This window comes from Drosophila innubila, chromosome X, assembly GCF_004354385.1.
Source record: "Drosophila innubila isolate TH190305 chromosome X, UK_Dinn_1.0, whole genome shotgun sequence".
Lineage (NCBI taxonomy): Eukaryota > Metazoa > Arthropoda > Insecta > Diptera > Drosophilidae > Drosophila > Drosophila innubila.
In genome coordinates, this window is record NC_047626.1 from 2,452,295 (window position 1) to 2,474,334 (window position 22,040).

The following is a 22,040-nucleotide window of genomic DNA, read 5'->3' on the forward strand; positions in this document are numbered from 1 at the left end:
TTATTTTTTATAATAATGAATTTATGTTTTTAGTGGAAGTGAATTTATATTAAATACTGAATATGATATAAATATAAAATAAATAATTTTTAAACTTGAGCAAAATATATATTTATTACATATATTTAAATATACTTTTCACATATATAAAGAGTTTCTGTTTTAACGGAATATGAATATAAATGAAGTATTAAACATGATCAAATTTAAATATAAAATGAATATAATAAAATAAATAATTGCTAAACTTGAGCAATATATTGTTGTTTTTAACAGAAATGAATATAAAAATAAAATTGAATATGATATATTAAAAACATTTAACGAATATAGTAAAATAAATAATTTTCATACTTGAAAAAATATTTTTCTATTATATTATTGTGTAAAAATGGCAGCCTCCTAGGTCAATCAGTCAGTGAGTCAGGACAAATTGTTTTATATATATATTTAAGCGTGTATGTAAGAAACAGTAAAAATAAAACAATTTGTAAAATGTAGTGGCACAAATTAGCTGAGCGCCACTGTAGCTGTGCCTATGAGCAGGTGTGAGTGAGTGAGAGTGATAGCGAGAGGGAGACAGAGTGTGAAAGAGAGAGGGCAAACGATCGGCGCTTGTCAAAGGAGACGTTTGATAGTCGGTAGTCGGTAGTTCGTAGTCGTTGGGGTTTTGAGCTTCCGATATTTGTGTGCAGTCAGATGATGGACGTATCGCGTATCGTAACAACGCGTAGCTGTTGCGTTGAGCGTATAACCGTTACCGTTAACCGTTACCGCTACCGTTACCGTTAACCGCTAACCGCTCATCGCTGTATTCTAATTCCAATCCGTCAACGCAGCTGCGCAGCTGCCGCGAGCAGTGGCTCTGGGCAGAGACGTGAGCTTCAAGCATTTTTTCAATTTACAAAAAAGAAAAATACAAATCAACATACACACCCACACACCTACACACACACACACACACACAGATAGAGCGCAAGCACAACAAAAGTGTCAAAGCGCCGTCTGCAACGCTTCAATTTCGATTCAATGCGCGCCGTGTAACGGTAACCGTCCTGTTTGTCTCTTCCTCAATTCGTCGCGATCAACGGTTACAGTTTTTTTCCTTTTCGTCTAAACTAGCGGTAAAAAGCAGCGCGCCAAAAAGCAAAACGTAAATTTTGTCAAAAAAAAAATAGAAGAAAAGTGAATAAATTTTTATTTTATTTTTTTCTGTTGGATTTTTAAAAGTGTGGGTATTTTAAATAAAATTATAATATGATATACAAAAAATACAAAAATAACTTTTAATAAATATAAATAATAACATAATCATATACTATTTTAAAAAAAAAAACCCGTAAATGAACTGTTTTGTAAATTGTTTGCCACAAGAAACACCGCTATAAGGAATTGTGCTACTGATCCTGAGTTTAAGAAACTGTTTTCAAGTGTTGAACAGCAAATAAAGACTGTAACTGGGCTTTATTTATATGCATATAAAATGTTATTATAAAGGTGTTTTATAATTGACTTGACATTCAGCAAAGACTTTATATTTATATACATGAAATGTACTTATAAAGATGTTTTACTTTCGTAAACTAATTTGTGCTTTGCTAAATTCTAAAGAGTATTTAAATAATACAATATTTAGACTAGTTATCATAACATTCTCGGATCGTAACCTATGAAGATCTCCAGTATTCGGTATTCCTCCAATCGTTTGTTCGTGCAAATATTAAGGCGTATTTCAATGATTCAGTTTCATTATCTTCGGTGTCTATATGCGAGCTTATACTCGTACTACCTGCTGTATTTGTGGTCACTTTGTCCAGCTTATCAGAGGATCCGCTTTGCTCAATTTTATACTTATACTCATATATAAATAAGTGCACACTGTCTTTATTATATTTGTGCTTATTTACAAATGGATTTCGAAGTATCTCTCAATGAGGTGGTTAACAAACAATACAACTTTAAGCAAGTCGCTATAAAAACTCCCTACAATCCTTATAAAATTGTGGGGAAGAAATCTTAAATCAAATATACTTTCGTTCCTTTTAGAAACAATCAACTCTTAATTTTAAAGCTTTAAATATCTCTTACTTCTGAATAAGCTTTCTAATATAACGATCTTTCACTTATTTAAATATCATATAACTATACTATAGTAATCTCTCTTAATAGAAGTTCCTACAATTCATTTAAGACTTTAAAGAAGCTATCTATATCATATAATAACTTTAGTTACCTTAAATAAATAGTAATCTACTAAAATAAAGGTCAAAATAATTAGATTCTTAGAAACTTATTTCTTATAATACGATCTTCCATTCCTTTAAATGATATAGAAATCTTGCTTTTAAATTATTCCTCTATTTACAAATTGATTTCCAAGTATTTATCTCTAAATGAGGTCTTTCATAATATATATATATATATATTTAAAAAAGTCTCTTTAAAATTCCCTACAATTCTTTAAATTTTAAAGAATCGATCTTTAATCACACATGTACCATTTGGTTACTTTAAATAAGTAGTTATCTTGTAAATAGTTCGGTTTGATTTTAACAAAACTCTATTTTTTTTATAGAAAACTATCTTTTATTTGTATTAAAGATATAGTAAACCTGTATATAGAGTTTAAACGCATCTAAATTTGCTGTATTTAAGACTATATTACATAAATTTTACAAAAATCGCGAAAAACCAAATTAGTTCCATTTAATACATTTTAACGCTTATATATATAATATTTGCTTCGGTATAATATTTATGATGATCAATATATGATATAATAAGCTATGCCAAATGCTTTTATTTTCCAAATTTGGTTGCTAGGAAAAGAGTTCTGTAGAACAGTTTAAAGTTTTTCCTACTCAATTGTTTTATAAATCTCTTAGCTAGTGCTTAGTCAAGTTCTTAAGATTTGAGCTTGAATTCTACAGTTGCATAATATATGCTTTAATTTGTTTTTTAGCACGTTTCATTAATTGACGTGTTCTTATTGTTGTTGTTGTTGTTTTTTTCATTATTTTTGCATTTTTAGCAATCTTAACGATCTTTTAAATGCAACTGTGTTCCAGTTTAGACAGCACGTCTATGAAGAGCTTTACGTATTACTTTATGCATAATATATTTATGGTATATGTATGTGCATATAATCAATCTGAGGCTAAAGGCCCCACATTCTATATATTTATATATATATATTTATTTTCTTTTTGAATGAATGCAGCTAATTAGCGAAATTGTTCGATTCGATTGTGTCGATATAGCACAAAAAACGATTGTTGGCTCACATCTGTTAAATCATTTCGGAAATCTATCAAAATATAAAAAAAACTATTGAAATGAAATTCTTTTGCGTATGCTTTTGCAACTCGTGCAAGTGTCTACCTTATTTTTTTTTTTTTTAATATTTTTTTTGTATTATTTTGTTTTTTTTATCGCCGGCTTGTTGGCGCTTTACGATGTCAGCTGGTGGGCATATTAGTTAGTGCCATCAATCATGTTGCCGCTTTATGTTTAGCAACAAAATGTTGCTAGCAAATGTTGCCAGCTAATGTTGCGAGCAATCCTTGTGCAGTTTGATCGTTTTCAAACAAACCAGGGATTGTGACGATTATAAATATTATTGATGAAAAATTTAGAAAATAATAATAATTTTTTGAATTAAACAAAAAAAATTATAATATAATAAAACTTAACAAGTAAATCTTAGCTTTAGTCTTTAAAATAAATATCGAAAATAAAAGTTTTTCGTTTATTTTACTTGGTTTTTTTTTATAATTATATAATAATTTATAATAATAATAAATAATAATTTTTTTATACATAAATTAAAAGGTACATTTTTTTTATTTAAAAAAAATAATACTTAAATTCAATTTTTATTTTCAAGTTTTATTATAAAACTTGACAAGTAATGTATATGTTAAAAATTAAAATAACAGCTTATCATGTTTTTTTTGTTTTTTTTTTATAGTTCTATGTATGTTCGTTTTTAAACAAACCAGGACCGTAGCGATTATAATTTATAATTATAATTTTTTATACAAAAATTAAAAATTACATTTTTTTTTATTTAAAAAAAAAATAATATTTGTATTCAATTTTTATTATAAAGCTTGACAAGTAATTCTTATTTGTAATTTTTAGCACAACTAAACGTTTATCATAATTTTTTTTTTTGTTTTTTATAGTTATATGTATGATATTTGGGTCGATCGCATGTTATCGACATTTACTTGTCAGGGGTGTTATTAATTGTCGTGTAACCTGGTAACTGGTGGTAGCTGCTGCTACGTCAGCTGCCAAGAGGCATCAACTGAAGAGCTGGCTCTCTTATCAGTTATCAGTTCGCTGAGACAAGACACTGTCAAAGGAAGACAGTGGGGCAAAGACATTGATAGATCGAAATGCAATTAATCATGCATGTGAAATAGTGTGTTCCACAATGTCAACATAATTAGCATTACCAATCCGTAAAAAGTAAATAAAACACAATTTCCAACTCATCACAATGAATGCAAGCCATTATTAGTTACAGTGTATTTTCTTAAAATTTTAATTTTTTTCTTTTTTTTTTTTTTTTTGAAGAGCTATCAGCTCTTGGTGGTTGCTACGTCATAAGGTGGCAACACCTCGTCGTGATTATTTACTAAACGTGTTCATTTTGCAGTTGTTGCTATTTATTATTGATTATGCGACTGTTTAGCGTTCAGTATATGTAAATATTTTTTAATCATTCACTTCTTAATACCTTATATACAACAGAAAATTCCAAGTAATATATAAAGTACAGGTATAAAAAAAAAAAAATACAATACTTATTATAGGTTTACCGAACTCACAATACCCTTTTATAACTATGTAAATATATTTTATTCAGTCACTTTTTAAAGCGAAAAATTCAGAGTAATTTGTATAGATTTAGAAAAAATTTATATATATAAGAAAAGTACACATTATCATAAGGTTAACGAACTCACAATACTCTTGCAAATATTTAAGTTTTCGCAAATAAACTATATGTTATATTTCAGTCAAATTGAAATTAATTCTTTACAAAAAACTTTAACAATTATTTAACTAGGTTTATAGCTACTTTATCTCAATTATTGACAGTTCAACTCTAAAGTTAGATATAGATTATAGTATATATAGGTTACAATATGAAACTTAGTTGTGTTGTTATTATTATTGGAAGAAACTGGTTAACAAATAAAGTTACAGTCTTATTTATATTATCAAATCACAGTGATAAAATTGTGATAGAATCAAATCACAAACATTTTTCGGATCGTTCCTGTAACTGTATTATTATATAGTAGTTAACTTCTTTCAAACTGTGTCCAATTTATTGAAATCATACTTGATGATATGCATTTGGATCTGTTTAATATACCTTCTAAAATGTAGAGACTATATCTGGGTCGGGTATACTTACTCCCACAGACATTTGATTAGATTAATCAGATGAAATTAATGTTCAATCCTGATTGTTGCTGTGTCTTGTCCGTTGGTTATCAATTAGTGACCTTTTTATAGCTATATTAAATGTTCTGTTGTTTTTCGCACTTGGCAAATTAAATATTGATCAACTTAATTTACATGATCATAGATTTTCTTCCTCTTTTCTTATTCTTTTAACTGGGTCGATTGAGGGCACTTGTTGTCAACAGATACCCAAATATATGGAAGAGTTTTCTCTAAAATTCCATTCGAACGAACGTGCTTAAAAAATATACAAATTATAATTCAAATAATATATTCATATAATCTTTATTATTAATAAAAAAAACTACGCCAATTTTCCATATTATCATATCAAATCCATAATATTCTAATGACTCCAATAGATTTGATCGTATAAATTTCATATCAACTTATCGATCAATAATTTCGACTGTAATTTATTTCACAATTAATTTTCCTATCAAAAATAATAAAGCAATAAAACCTATAAGTAACTTTCCATATTCAATTCTTTATAATCATTTTATTACACTAAGCGAAATAAAGCATATAAAGAATTTTCCTCACAATCCACTTCGTATAACATCATATCAACTTTTTACTTTTATTTGTAGAATTTTCCATTCCATAGAAAATCAGACAAGCCCAAAAAAAAAGAAATACCAAAATCGTAGCAACAAATAACGTCATTAAAATGTTTGTTGTTATTTTTTTAAGTAAATAAAAGTCAAATCAAATAAAATACAATAAATTGAAAGAGTTCCATTGAATGGCACATCAACAACAAATAGCGAGAAATGCGTCCGAAAAGTAGTATAAAAAAAATTTGTGTATTTCTTTTTATTGATATTATTGTTAACAAATTACTCAGCCCAATTTGTTAGCCAAACGAAATGCCTTTCAGCTTTCAAATACAATAACAATAAGAAGAACAACAAACATAAATATTTCTTAGATAATTTCATAAACATTCTTGCACAATAAAAAAATACGAAAATGATAATATTAATTGAATATAATGATATTGTTGCGTTCGTATTATCAGCTCAGCACTTGACTTCAATTGTAGCAACAACAACAACAACAACAATTATAGCAACAACAATAAGAAAAATAATAACAATAACTAGTTGCACTGACAATAAGTTAAAGCTGTAGAAGAATTCTGTAATGTCGCATGTAATACTTGAGTGAAGAGTTTAGTAAACAAAACACTGACTGCAAATAGTATGACTAAGACTGACTACAATTTGTCTTCTGTCACGCTGTAGATAAAGATTGATTGGAATTATCTGAATATATACAGATATCTTGTATCTAACTATCTGAATAAATTTAAAACATGATTTATTGTTATTTGACAATTTATATTAAAGTTCGAATTAAAATTTCTGAAATTTAAAACGATTTTTATGTTTGGAAAGTTTAATTAAAAATCGATCCATTTAAATTGATTTATAACATAGTTGAGAATTGAATATAAACAAAATAAAAATTTCTTAAATTTAAACGATTTAGGTGTTTGGAAATTTAACTCGGAAATCTGTCTATTAAAATTGATTTATAACATAGTTATAGGCTTAAGAACTCAAGTACTTTAAAGTATGCCATAAATCTATACCAAAATAAATCAAAAACTTGTACTTATCTAATTGGGACTAGCACAATGATTTCAAAGTAAATCTTGAGCTTCAAAATTTTAAATAAATATAAATATACAACTTTATAAATATTATCCAGTAGGTAAAGATAAACTAGGCTTTTCTTGAAGAGAACTTTATTGTTTAATCTAACAGCTTTGAAAAATTTCTCGGTTTTTATAAGAAAATCGTTGACGGTTGAAAAACTTTGTTACTTACAATATTTTGCAGTATTCAAATGAGAGATAGATTTATTTTGAAACTAATTTTAGTTATAATTCAATAAATGTAATTTCAAATTTACGAAAATTGTAAATCTTAACTAAAAATTCCAAAATATTTTCCATAATATTTTTTAACATGTTTCTCTATTAAATTATAATTTAATTATTGTATAATTATTATTAACATGTAAACTTGTAAGCATATTTGCCATGTTTATATTCGAAGTCGAAAGCAAATTCGGCATCGAAACTGGAATCGGTTATTCATCCAGCTGTGCATGATGTTGGGCAAAGTTCGAAAAGTTTAAGATAGCTGAAGCTATTAGTAGGAACTACCTCAACATGAACTAATTACGTTGAAATAAGTAAAGTTATCTTTATGATTTTGCAAGAAGTACGTCTAATAGCCAATTGCTTTCATTATCGCTCAACTTATTTCACAAATAAGTTAAATCGAGGCGCTAACTGAAATTAGCTTGTATCTAAAACTAAGACAAAACCAACGATGCGTTCCACAATCCACAATTCATGATCCACGTGTGAATTAGTTAGCTCTAAACAGGGCCAGAGTTGTCAACTCCATACAATTTGGTGGCTGTATCGAACCGCTAATTAGACCCGATCGCGGTACATTTCCAAGTTGTGTTGTTGTTGTTGCTGTTAGCAACGTAATCCCAGACAGATAACAACGTTGTCGACTACTTTGTACCGCTTCTTTCCAAAAAAAAAAAATAAAATTGAAAAAAAAACAAGACATAAAGCAGATGCGGGGAAGGCAAGAGAAACAGCGATTCGTACAAATTAGCAGCAATACTCATACTTATACCATTTTGGGGGCGATATGATTAGAAGTGTCAATATGTAAACCCCAAGTGTTTGTCGCTCCAAATGACGTCGCTGCCACATTCTGTGCAATGCCCATGATGACGTCGCCTCAGGGGGAGCGGAAAGCCCCCTCGCCCCCACTTCAAGAGCAAGGGTAATCCTAACCATAACCCAGCTACGACAACTACGATCACTACGATCACGGATCGTCTGAAGCAACGCATGCAGCAAGTTATCGTATATGTATGGCATGTAGGGTACAGTTGCTACCCTACACACAACACAGACTGTTTATAGGTTTCCAACTCCAACTCGCAATATCTTTAGAATCAACCAGCGAAACCAAAACTAACCGTTTCATTTTTAGTACCAAAACTGAAATCGTAACCGAATGAAAATTCTTTGTCAAGAACCGAATGCCGAAACGTTTGTACCGGTACGGTTGTGGTAAAGTTGCTAGGTCAAAGAGTTGTCTAACTTCCAACTGTCATAACTTGATTAAAACTCAACCGATTTTCAAGTGGAATGTAATTTTGATCTTGATTTGCACTCTAAATTCATTCTGCATTCAAATTTTGTTCATTTAGAAAATTTAATTAAATCGAACCAAGATTCGATTTCGATGCTAAGGGTCCCCCCTTTGAAATTTTGAAAATTCAAAATTTTAAATCTCAAGTTTTTACTCTTAATCGACTCCTTATATCATAATTGGTATAAAGCAACACTTTGAACTTGATTCTGATAACTTTCATATTCTTGTAAAAAATCACTTAAAATTTAACAAAAATTTTGACTTGTAAAATTGTTAGCTCCAAAGTCGGACCAACTTCACACTTTCATAACTTTGTCAAAACTCAACCGATTTTCAAGTGGAATGTCATTTTGATCATGATTTGGCCTCTAAATTCATTCTGCATTCAAATTTTATTCATTTCGAAAATTTAATTATTTTCGACCAAGATTCGATTACGATGCTAAGGGTCCCCCCTTTGAAATTTTTAAAATTGAAAATTTTAAATCTCAAGTTTTTACTTTTAATCAACTCCTTACATCGTAATTAGTATAAAACAACACTTTAAACTTGATTCTGAGACCTTTAATTTTTTTGTAAAATATCATGAAGAATTGGATAAGAATTTTGACTTGTAAAGTGACTAACTCCGAAGTCTGACCAACTTCAAACTGTCATAACTTGATCAAAACTAAACCGATTTCCAAGTGGAATGTCATTTTGATCTTGATTTGGCCTCTTAATTCATTCAGCATTCAAATATTTTTTTTTAGCTAGCTATATAATCAAAAAATCATGATGTACAACATGATCAACTTGAAATTAAGAGTATTAAATGCATCGGTAGCACCCGGAACTCAAAGACCTTGTGGTGTAGGGTAGCACTTGCCTTGAGACACAAAAAAAAAAAAAAAGCGGTGCATGTGTAAAATTCACATATATTTAGACAACCGTTTAACTAACTGGCCGCACTTGAGCAATCGCAATCAAGAGTCGATTAACGCTGATACAACCATAAATAATAATAACAGTACCTACACAGAACTTGAGAGATATTGCAATTCCTCAGCGGTTAACCAACTAACCAAAAAAAAATAAGTCAAACACAGTGAGCAAACAATTTACAAAAGTGATTCGGAGTTTACTTTTTTTTTACACTGAATACAACTATGGGATCTGTTTGCAGCCTAAGGAAGCGACAGGAGGAGCATGTCGCCAAACCGTTGGATACTTTTGCTCATCTTCTATATATCATATCTGTTATTTGGTGCCGCTATCTATTATCATATCGAGCATGGCGAGGAGAAGGAGGCACGTGCCGAGGAGCTAAAGGAGCGTATTGAGATCCATGGTGGGTAGTTTCTCTTCTTCTTCTTCTTTTTTCCCTCTTTCTTTCTTGAGCCTATAACCCAACTTAAATAACAAACAGCTACCGTCCATAAAAAACCATCCATCTATATATGATTTACAAATATCATATACATAATTTTGTTTTATTGCTCTCATAATAAAAACCTTAAGTTTTCATCTCTCGAGGGCATTTAGTATATGATATCACAAGCCACGAAATTTGGCCAACAAATTTTTAACACTACTTACGTAGTTTCTAAAACGCCCCCGACGATCACTCAGAGATAGCACCGCACCATCCAAAGTTTACGGCATACTCTACATGATACTTTTTTTTTGTGAAAAAGTACAACAACTTTGTCGCTCAGTTTGTAAACGAAGCGTTTTTAACTCATTGAACTCAATTGCTAGAAGAGCTAGAGTCAGCAAATTTGCTATAAGTGATCTTCTATACAAAAAACTGATATACAGATAATTTTTCAAGCTTATAACCACTAAAATTTACGAAAAAGCGTATTTTAAATATGTGAAAATGTTTATAACAACCCTATAAAGTAAACTAGAAATGCATTAGCAGTTAAAATTAGTAAGTCTAGCTCTTATTATACTATATACCATATTTCTAGATACTCGTGCTTGTTTTTTACAAGTTTCATGATCATTGAACTGAACTCCTAAAAGAGCTAGAGTCAGAAAATTGGCCATAAGTGTTATTCTATACGAAAAACTGATATTCAAATAAATTTATAGCTTATAGAAAGTTAAAATTAATGAAAGTGGTAATTTATATTTGTAAAAATGCTCATTACTATCCTATAAGGTAGATCAGATATATATATACGCTATAAAACAAAAGTCTAGCTCTAATATATAATATTAATTTTTATTCGTATAAGAATTTTGACAAATTGTCGTCAAAAAAATTGTAAAACTACGAAAAATCTCAAGCACAAAATTTCTTAGACGTATCTTTTCAAATTTCTCGAATTTCCATGCATCTTCAAGATCTAAAATGGAGCATACAACATTCGGTGTGTGACATTTGTTAACAGTTTACGGTGCTTTATTTTATTTTTTGGCAAACGTGCGTAAATGTTGAGAAATGTGAGCTTTATGAGTTAGCAAGTGTGCGAATCTGATCCGTGATTAATTGCGATTATATAGTACGAGTTGAATGTGATTTACATACTATCAGTGTGTAGATCTTGGTAAATGTATGTGTATATATATATAGTAAATTGCGATGCAAAAGCGTATTTATTTTGAGGGCTATTCCACAATAATTGCAATAAAATCAAATTTAAACAGCACATAAAATGTGCTAATTATGCAAATAAACAAACTATAAACTCTAATTAGACACCGTCGAACCGAGACGTGTGTCTATAGCTATAAATATCATTCAATACCATCGAATTAAAACGGAAACAAGCATTACAATCATCTTGAATCTTAAATCTTGAACTTTCAATAAAATTATAGGGTCATTTATCGGGTAATTGACATTTCCAACTGTCAATTAATTAATCCCATGCATATGACTAAATTATTTCTGGCTTAAATTAGTTAACAGGCACTGTCCAGTTGATATTTTATGTGATTTATGACCAAGTGCAATACCAGACTTTACTTTTGAACCCCATTTGATCGCCAGTGTCCGAAGGGTCTTTAGCAAAGGTCTTAACTATGTAGTCTCCAGTCTTTATCAATATATGCGTATGGCGTAAAGGTCTGTAAGGCCCAAAGTCTTACAATTGTTATGTGAATATCAATCAATATCAACAATAATCTATTGGGCTTCAAAACCACTTCAATGCTGCATATAATACCTGGAACTTATCTTATTCTAAGACTATTTATTTCATATTCCGAGTTTAAAGCATGTGTTGATGACATTTCTGGCAATTGCCTTAACTGGGCTTTTTCTGATAACAGTCAAACAATAGACTAACTGATCTTGTCTATTCATTAAATAACATTCGGTTTTATTGCTCTCTCTCTATCTCTCTCTCTATCTCTCTCTCTCTCCCTCTCTCTGGTAGTAGTTCTCTTTCTGGTTCTTTCTTAGTGATCTTTGTTGCTTTAACGATCTTTCTAATTGAATTCTTTTCGATCTTAAATCATAAGTGATCTTTAGGAACTATTCATCATGATCTTTTATTTGTCTTTTTTGTTTTTTCCAAGCTTTTTTAACAGATCTTCCTTGATATTAAGAGATCATTTTTATCGAAAATATAATTATATCAGTTTCTTAACGTATAATATATATTCAAGTGATCTTCAGTCTTTATTACTCTTCTGACACTTCTTAGAACTTTCTCTCAATATTTCTCTGTCTTTCTGGTTGTTTTCTTTTTAGCGATCTTTCTTGTTTTAATGATATTCCTAAGCATTAAATTCGTTCTTTGTCTAAATTATAAGTGATCTTGGGTCAGTATTCATCATGATCTTTTATTTAGCTGTCTCTTTCTCCAACCTAGCTTTGCGTTTCTTTTCCTCACATAAAACTTGGTTTATCTTAGACAATATTTTTTTTTAAGTTTCTATTTCTTTAAGGTCTAAGGTGATCTTGCAGTTGATTGATAACTGATCTTGTCTAGCTTACTCTCTTTTCCCGCCTTATCTCTACGTCAAGTTAAAGTTTTAAGTGATCTTGCCAGATTCGGAAATGGACTATTTCCAAAACTGATCGTAACTATCTTCCTCTCTTCCTATTTCCCATCCTTATCAGTTATAAGAGATCTTTTTAGTCTCCAAAGCTGATCGTATTTAACTGCCTCTCTTTTTGTTTCCCTTTCCGATTAAGTGATCTAGCCTCTAGACCAATTGATTAATCGGTCGACTGGGCTGGCATTACTATAATTAAATGAATTTATCAATTTGTTTGCCACAAACATTTCCGGGTCACTTTAAATAAGCAAGATTATCTAAATAAACGACAAAAGCCGCATCAAGTCAATCACACTGTACGTGTATTACGAGTATTACGTGTACTATGGATAGTAAAGTCTGATTGGAATAGTTTAGGCTTCAAAGACTTGCAAGAATTTGTGCTAATGATCGACGTCTATGAACAAATTGCCGCAATCACAATCAAGTCAAGTCACAATGAACCCAGTGATGGTGGGGGGAATTGTAAGGGGAATTCCCCGTACAGTGTAACAACAAAAGGCGACAATATCACAGCTGATTGTCGTTGTCCCGGCATCCCTATGATTATGATTATATCCACATGATGCACTGGGATCATTTAATAGCGAATTGCCCGCAATTGTGATAAAATTCTGGCCGGGCATTTATTGAATTATGCAATTCGTTAAAAGATTACGGTCGGAAATTGTTGTCATTTTGCATTTGCTTAGTGACTTGAAGGTTTATTGAATGATTGCACTAAGTTAATTACAATAAATTGCCATAAAGATGCCCCTTAAACTAGTTTCAACTTAAATCTGTGTATAAGATAATTTCAATCGAAATGAACTTTCGTCCAAAAAAAAAAAAAGAAATAATAAAAAACACTTTGACGTCAGAGTCAAGATAATAAATTTAGCGGGAAATCAAAGTTACTTGAATAGTTGAAGTTCAATTGAAAGTGAATGTGACTCATTAGTTGGAATTCCTCTAAACATATAACATCTGGTATGTAAATCTGATTAGATCTTATATAGACATTACTGCATTTAAATTGCTTTTTAACTCCCCCATAAAACATATTTCAAGAGCAATTGGCAACCCTATCATGGCGAGATCAAAACCATGTCGGCTTTGAATGATCATTACGATCCACGATACACACAGTCCACACTGTGGAGCGCATTTTAAGCAGCAGTTACAGAACGTAGTTGTATCTATACACTGATAAAAAAAAAAAATGTTCTTAAATCAAGATTGTGGTCTCAGGAATATAAAATTCTTAAAATAAGAAATAGGACCAAGCTATTATTATTAGATCAAATGTTTTTATTTGGTCTCAAGAACATATAAATCTTAAAATAAGAAATAAAACCAAGTTTTTATTATTATATCATATTTTTTTATTATAAGAATAAATGTTGTTGGAATTTAGGTCAAAAAATAAAAAATATAAGGAAAATTTCTAAATTTTTAATTTGTTGATTGTTTAATTTGATATATACACATTTTTTTTCTGGCTTACAAATTTAAATAAAATAAAAAATAAGACCAAGTTTTTATTATTATATCATATTTTTTTATTGTAAGAATAAATGTTGTTCAAATTTAAGACAAAAAATAAAAAATATAAGGAAAATTTCTAAATTTTTAATTTGTTGATTGTTTAATTTGATATATACACATTTTTTTCTGGCTTAAAAATTTTTTAAGTGTTATTTTACTGATGCTTTTTGATTGTAAACGGTGGGACTTGAACTTTTTTCTTTCTTTCTTTCTTTACTTTCCTAACAATTAACGACTTTTATTCTTGTATTAAAAACTGCAATTTCTTTGATTAATATATTAGTAGCATGGTCTTATTTTAAGAACAAAATAAATATATTATATAAAAAAGATGAATGTTCTTGACTTTAGAAGTTGGTCTTTTTTTTTCAGTGTAGCTGTAGCTGTATCTATAGCTGTATCTGTATCTGTATCTGTATCTGTAACTGGATCATCAGCTCTACGATTATGTTGACTGCAGTTCAAAATAAATATCGCACGTTGGGGGGCAAAAAAAAAACAGAAACAAAAACAAAAAAACAGTGTAACTGTCCGATGATCAATGGCTCGGGCCAGGGTCAGTTTTCCTCCACCGGGGAGTCCCCCCCACCCCTTCGGTCATTGTCATGTTGACATTTTCGGTCTCTTTTATGCGCTGATTTCTGTTTAGTTGTTTTTATTTTTTCGGAAAAGCGGAAGGTTAAATGGCGTTAGTAACGCGATCGCATTTGCTTCCGGAACACGTGGAATGAAAACAATTAAATTTGATTTGATTTTACGCTTCATTGGGTATCGTATTTTCAGTTTACTATATGTATTTCCTCTTTGGACTTTTGCAGATTATCTACTGGAACAGTTGTCGGATAAGAATGAGACAACGCAGGATGAAATTTTGGAGAGGATCACAGACTATTGCGGTAAACCGGTTACGGATTACACAAAGGATGAATATGAAATTCCGTATACGTGGACCTTTTACCACGCCTTCTTCTTTGCCTTCACCGTGTGCTCCACGGTGGGATATGGAAATATATCGCCAACAACATTTGCGGGTCGCATGGTGATGATTGTCTACTCAGTGATCGGCATACCCGTCAATGGTATACTCTTTGCCGGCTTGGGAGAGTATTTTGGAAAAACGGTATGAAATACAAAATTTAAGAAAATTAATTTAATTTAAATGCAGAATGAAATTAAAGGTTAAATCATGATCAAAATGATATACCGCTTGAAGATCTGTTCAGTTTAGGCAAAGTTATGCAAGTTTTAAGTTGGTCCGACCTTTGACCAAGCAACTTTACAAGTCAAAATTTTAGTCAAATTTCACATGATTTTTGACAAAAAAATCAAAGGTCTCAGAATCAAGTTTAAAGTGTTGTTTTATACTAATTACGATATAAGGAGTTGATTAAAAGTGAAATTGTGAGATTTAAAATTTTGAATTTTCAAAATTTCAAAGGGGGGACCCTTAGCATCGAATCTAAGATTTGGAGGAAAATAATTTTTTTACAAAATTTATTAAATTTGAATGCAGAATAAATTTAGAGGCCAAATTATGATCAAACTGATATTCCGTTTTAAAATCGGATGAGTTTTGGCAAAGTTATGACACTTGAAAGTTGGTGCGATCTTTGACCTAGCTACTTCACGAGTCAAAGTTTTTGTAGATAATGTTATGATTTTCTTAATTTACGATCTTTTGCCAAACTGAAGTTAAAAAAAAATTGAATCAAAGACAAAATTTGTAGATTTACATTATTTTTTCACCTTGTATTTGTTTGCAGTTCGAGGCGATCTACAGGCGCTATAAGAAGTACAAAATGTCCTCGGACGATCATTATGTGCCGCCTCAGCTGGGCCTGATAACGACAGTGGTGATAGCGCTTATACCAGGTATAGCCCTGTTTCTGCTGCTTCCCGCCTGGGTGTTTACATACTTTGAGAACTGGCCGTATTCCATATCCCTGTACTACAGCTATGTAACGACATCGACAATTGGTTTCGGTGATTATGTGCCCACCTTTGGTGCCAATCAGGTGAAATTTCATTCAAAAAGCATTATAGATTACAAAATTTATTCATTTTATTTAAATATTTTGCAGCCTCGTGAATTTGGTGGCTGGTTTGTGGTATATCAAATTTTTGTCATTGTCTGGTTTATATTCTCCCTGGGTTATCTGGTCATGATAATGACATTTATCACACGGTAAGTTTGAGTTTCGTATAGATTGCATGATTTGGTTATGTTTTTTTTTTTTGCATGCTGGGCTTTACCAACACTTCATTTGAACTTTAACCTCTACAGTCATCCAATATATACATCTAAATATATATTTCTAATTCCATCTCATAAAAACACATATAAACAGTGGACTGCAGAGCAAGAAATTGGCACATCTGGAACAGCAGCTATCCTCGAATTTGAAGGCAACACAGAATCGCATCTGGACGGGAGTTACCAAAGATGTTGGCTATCTGAGGCGTCTGCTCAACGAGCTCTATATACTCAAAGTGAAGGTAAAACACTACAAGCATATCATACAATATGGGATAATACTAGTCCTTTAAGCTAGGGAACGTAACGATCACCATTTTTATATAAAAAAAACCAACTACATTTGTTATATTTGAATATAAAAAATGATTTTAGCTCTTACTTTTCAGTTTTCTTTAAATATTAAATTAAAATTAATTACAAAAGAAATGAATTTAAATAAAAAAAAAAATTTTTTTAGCCTTCAACTTTTTTTTGAAAGCCACACATTATTTATTATTTTTAAAAAGAGCATAAAATTAATTTTTCCTATAAATATTGGATACATAAAAGTTTAACCCATAAATAATAATATATATTTAAGATTTTCTCATTCATTTTCTTATACTTTTCTTAGTTGGATTATTTTAAATTCATATCTCTTATAAAAAAAATTATAAACTAAAATATAATTATGCAAATATAAATAAAAAAGATAATTAATATAATAAGGGCAGCTCATATTCAAGTTTTTAAAATACATATAAAATTTCATTTAGTTTGTTTTGTTTATGTTATCTAATATTTGGGAGATCTATATGTATGACTGTTTTACTTTAAGTCTAAAATTGCATTCCCGCTCAAGTTAAGTAAAGAATAATATTTGCATTAATTAAATTTACTAATTGATAAACTAATATTATATAATAATTACAATAAGTACACACAAATTTGTATAAACTAACTTAAATTCTGGGTAACATTATTTTACTTGCGCGAGTCGAGCTCTAAAAGTAACCGTTATTTTTTTAATTTAATTTAATTCCTTTACCAAAATTGAAAGTCCTTAAAATTATAATTATTTTGGCAGCTATTTAGTTATTCGATTTTTATTAAATTTGTATGTGTGGGAATTCCTAAATTTGTAATCACATTTCCGTTATGTTTGTCGTCTTTGTTAAAACAAAAATAATCAAGAAACAACATACTTTTGGGAGACACTGTCGTTGAATGTTTGACTGATAACAATTTCCCACTCTGCGGGCAATAAGTTAGTTGGAATAAAAAGTGTAAATGTATTTTCTTTTTGTAGTTTTGTCCAAAGGGAAATAGAAAAAGCGCGAAGAATAAGATTAAGAATCCACAGAAGAAGAGCGGGCGTAAGTAAATAAATATAAATAAATGATAAATAAATTAATGCAAACCACAAAAACCAGGAAATAGGAGTAAAAAGCATACAATTGTGCAAATTAAAAAAATTATGTATTATAAATGAATGAGAAAATTCGGAATATACATTTTTTTTTTTTTAACATAAATAATATTGTTCTCTTTATTTTGACTACAATCAAATAACGTTAACTAAAAAAACGATTAGATTTGAATATTAATTTAAAAGTCATTATAACAAATCTTAAAACTCAATATTATAAATGAAAGTCACTGAAAATTACCATAAATTTCAAAATTAACAAAATTATACTTATTCTATGATTTTTAAACAAAAAATATTAAAGTTTAATTATTACAAATCATTACAAATTATTAAAAATCATTAAAACAATTCTAAAAACTCAATATAATAATTGAAAGCCACTGAAAATTACCATAAATTTCAAAATGACCAAAATTATAGTTATTCTATGATTTTTAAACAAAAAATTATAAAGTTTAATTATTAGAAATCAATAAAAATTATTAAAAATCATTAAAACAATTCTAAGAACTCAATATAATAATTGAAAGCCACTGAAAATTACCTTATATTTCAAAATGACCAAAATTTAAGTTATTCTTTAATTTTAAACAAAAATTATTAAAGTTTAATTTTTACATATTTCATAAATTTTTTTAAATTAATGATGAAGAAATCATAAAAAATGCTTATATTTTCAATTTTAATTATAAACATTAAAAGTTAACACAATATTAAGTAAATTTAAAAAATACCAAAACAAGAAAAATATAAAAAATTTCAAAATAAAACTTATCTTATGATTTTTAGATACAAATATTAAAAACTTTAATATTATTTGATAACTTTCTAATTGAGTTTTAGAAATGAGAGCTAAAATTTATTTTTTAAAGAAAATTTAGGAATTAGCTTTAAATATTTATATACAGGGGTGCTACAGAAATCGAAACCAACCGAAAATCTCCAAAAAATGTATGGAGATTTGAGAGATTTTCGATTGGTTTCGTTTTCTGTGGCAGCCCTGGTAAATAAGAATATTTATGACCGTTACAGATTCTGGTTAAGAGCTTTTCAAAAACACACTAATGCATTTAAAATTTGCTCTCTCTCTTTCTATGTACAACGAACAATCGATAATCGATAACTGCGTGCGATGCTTATCGATCGTATTTAGCCCGTGTACAGCGACACGGAGTTTGCCTACAATCTGCCCCGCTCCGCGTCCTGCCCCGAACTGAGCATGTACCGGGTCGAGCCGGCTCCGATACCCAGCAGGAAACGGGCGTACTCCGTGTGTGCGGAGTTGGCATCGGGTCAGTCAGGTGGCCTGGTGCACGCCAATTCCGACACGGAGCTGAGCAAATTCGATCGCGAGAAGACCTTCGAGACGGCGGAGGCGTACCGCCAGACGACGGATCTGCTGGCCAAGGTGGTGACGGCTCTGGCAACGGTACAGCCGCCGCCGCCGCCGGAGGCTGATGATGCGCCGCTGTACGGCGGCTATCATGGCTTCTCCGACTCCCAGATCCTGGCCAGCGAATGGTCCTTCTCCACGCTGAACGAGTTCTCGACGCCACGTCGTCCCCGTGGACGCGCCTGTTCCGACTTTAACATTGAGCCACCGCGTCGTCCGTTGCACCGGGCACCGCACAACCACAACGAATGGACCTGGAGCGGGGATAATCAGCAGATCCAGGAGGCCTTCAGGAATCGCTACAAGGGACAGTTGAATGGCGCCGCCAGTGACTCGTATGTGGTGCATCTGGAGCCCGATCATCTGGAGGAGCAGCTGAAGAAGAGCAGTACCAGCGTGGCGAACGGTCGTGTCAAGAAATTCTCCATGCCCGATGGTCTGCGCAACGCAAGCGTCCTGACATCAAGCTGCCAGGGCTCTCCAGCTGGCGCCAGCGCACGTGGTCCGCCGGCTGGAGCGGCGACCTTCCAGCATCCACGGGGCCGTACCAGCGCCGTTCCGCAGCAGCCGCAGCAGCCGTGGCAGCCGGCAAGCGGCGACGCGAATCCATCTACACACAGAATCCCGCGCTGGCTGCCCGACGTGGCAGCATGTATCCACCGACGGCAGCCGCCCAGCTGGCCCAGATGCAGCGACGCGGCTCCGGATCCGCGGCAATGGCCGCTGTCGCCGCACGCCGGGGCAGCCTGTTTCCGGCGACAAGCATGGGCGGCGTGGGTGCGACGCCCAGACGCTCGAGCATCTTCTCGGTGACCTCCGACAAGGACATGGATGTGCTGGAGCAGACCACCATTGCGGATCTCATACGGGCCCTCGAGGTGGTACACACGCATGCGGTGCTGGACGAGCAGCAGCAGCTGGTGGTGGGCAATACCAAGCTCAGCAAGAAGCAACGCAAGATGGGCAACGCCGGACTCGATCCGCCGCAGCTGCCACCGATCCTCTCGCTCTTTGCCGGCGATCAGACGCGCTCGCTGCAGGCAACGGCCGCGAATCGTCTGTACGCGCGACGCTCCACGATTGTGGGCACCATGTCGCCGATGAGCAGCAGCAGCTCACGACGTCCCTCCGGCGTACAGATGATGGAGCCACCGCCTAGCTATACGGAAAAGCCGCTGGTTGGCGTTGCGTCCACATCGACACCGACCGTCGGACAGTCCAAGTTCCGGCGTCGCTTCAGTGTGCGTCCGACGGCACTGCAGATACCGCCTGGCCAGGCACCGCCGCCCGGCGTCAGTCTCAGCGATGAGCCCAGTCCAGCGCCATTGGTGCAGTCCAGCGCCTCCCAGACGGCTCTGCAGCGTCGCCTCTCGCTGCGTCCCTCGCCACTCGCCCGCGAGCTGTCGCCCACCTCGCCGACGGGCGCATCCGGCCCTTTGGCATCCGGCCCGGATGAGGCGGCTCCCTCGGCGGCCCGACTGCTGCCCACGTCCTCCATCAGCAGGCCGAGCACGAGCAGCACACACTCGCCGCTCTCGAGGATTGTGCAAATCTCGCAGGCGCAGCGCAAGAGCAGCATGCCCGAAGGATTCCCTGGTGCCGGAGCACGCAAGCCAAGCGGAAATGCATCCGGAAGCGGAAGCGGTAGTGCCGGCAACGATAAGTGATTGCCATAGTGTCTCAAGTGTTGTCTAGTTTGTAGTTCATTATTGTTGCCACTAATTCGTAGTCTTATAGTAATTCCCTCCCTCAAAATTCTACTAAAGCGCTGGGCAGCTCAATATTCCCCGTAGAAACACACAGCAAGTTCTTTGCTTCGAGTAGAGACGCTGCACACAAATAATTGATTATTTTTGAAAAAAAAATAATTTAATAATTTACACAGCAAATTCTCTGCTTCGAGTAGAGACGCTGAGCGCAAATACCCTTAAAAATATAATTTAATTATTTACACAGCAAGTTCTTTGCTTCGTGTTGATACGCTTACCACAAACCATTGATTATCCTTGAAAATAATAATTTACACAGCAAGTTCTTTGCTTCGATTAGAGACGCTGAACGCAAATAATTGATTATTCTTGAAAAAATAATTTAATAATTTACACAGCATATTCTTTGCTTTGAGTAGAAACGCTGAACACAAATAATTAATTATCCTTGAAAAAATAATTTAATAATTTACACAGCAAATTCTCTGCTTCGAGTAGAAACGCTGAACACAATTACCCTTAAAAATATAATTTAATTATTTACACAGCAAGTTCTTTGCTTCGTGTTGATACGCTTACCACAAACCATTGATTAAATAATTTACACAGCAAATTCTCTGCTTCGATTAGAGACGCTGAACACAAATAATTGATTATCCTTGAAAATAGAAATTACACAGCAAGTTCTTTGTTTCGAGTAAAGATGCTGAACCCAAATAATCGATTACCCTTGAAAAAATAATTTAATAATTTACCCAGCAAATTCTCTGCTTCGATTAGAGACGCTGAACACAAATAATTGATTTCCCCTAAAAAAAATAGTTTAATAATTTACACAGCAAGTTCTCTGCTTCGAGTAGAAACGCTGAACACAAATAATTAATTATTCTTTAAAAAAATAATTTAATAATTTACACAGCAAATTCTCTGCTACGAATCGAGACGCTGAACACAATTACTTGATTACACTTTACAACCTAATTAATATACCAGATGCTGTAGTAGATTGTTATTGCTGCCCACCACTGTTATACTATATATTTAATGTTTATAAATCCAG

The 22,040-nt window shown here is 32.7% G+C and overlaps 1 protein-coding gene across 1 annotated transcript; it reads left to right on the forward strand.

The window, feature by feature from the left end:
- The first annotated feature begins 604 nt into the window (after positions 1-604).
- LOC117784618 (open rectifier potassium channel protein 1) lies at positions 605-20,938 on the forward strand. Its single transcript, XM_034622416.1, has 8 exons — positions 605-1,231; positions 9,850-10,014; positions 15,029-15,330; positions 15,974-16,225; positions 16,292-16,395; positions 16,559-16,706; positions 19,032-19,724; positions 19,766-20,938. The coding sequence occupies exons 2-8, from the start codon at positions 9,873-9,875 to the stop codon at positions 20,936-20,938; spliced, it is 2,814 nt and encodes a 937-aa protein (XP_034478307.1). The 5' UTR covers positions 605-1,231; positions 9,850-9,872.
- The last annotated feature ends 1,102 nt before the right edge of the window (positions 20,939-22,040 follow it).

Bases quoted from the DNA above. Each gene is read 5' to 3' on its own strand.
- LOC117784618 (XM_034622416.1), top strand. From the start codon at position 9,873: ATGTCGCCAAACCGTTGGATACTTTTGCTCATCTTCTATATATCATAT. The intron at 15,331-15,973 runs GTATGAAATACA...ATTTGTTTGCAG, and splicing joins GAGAGTATTTTGGAAAAACG to TTCGAGGCGATCTACAGGCG. The intron at 16,707-19,031 runs GTAAAACACTAC...GATCGTATTTAG, and splicing joins TCTATATACTCAAAGTGAAG to CCCGTGTACAGCGACACGGA.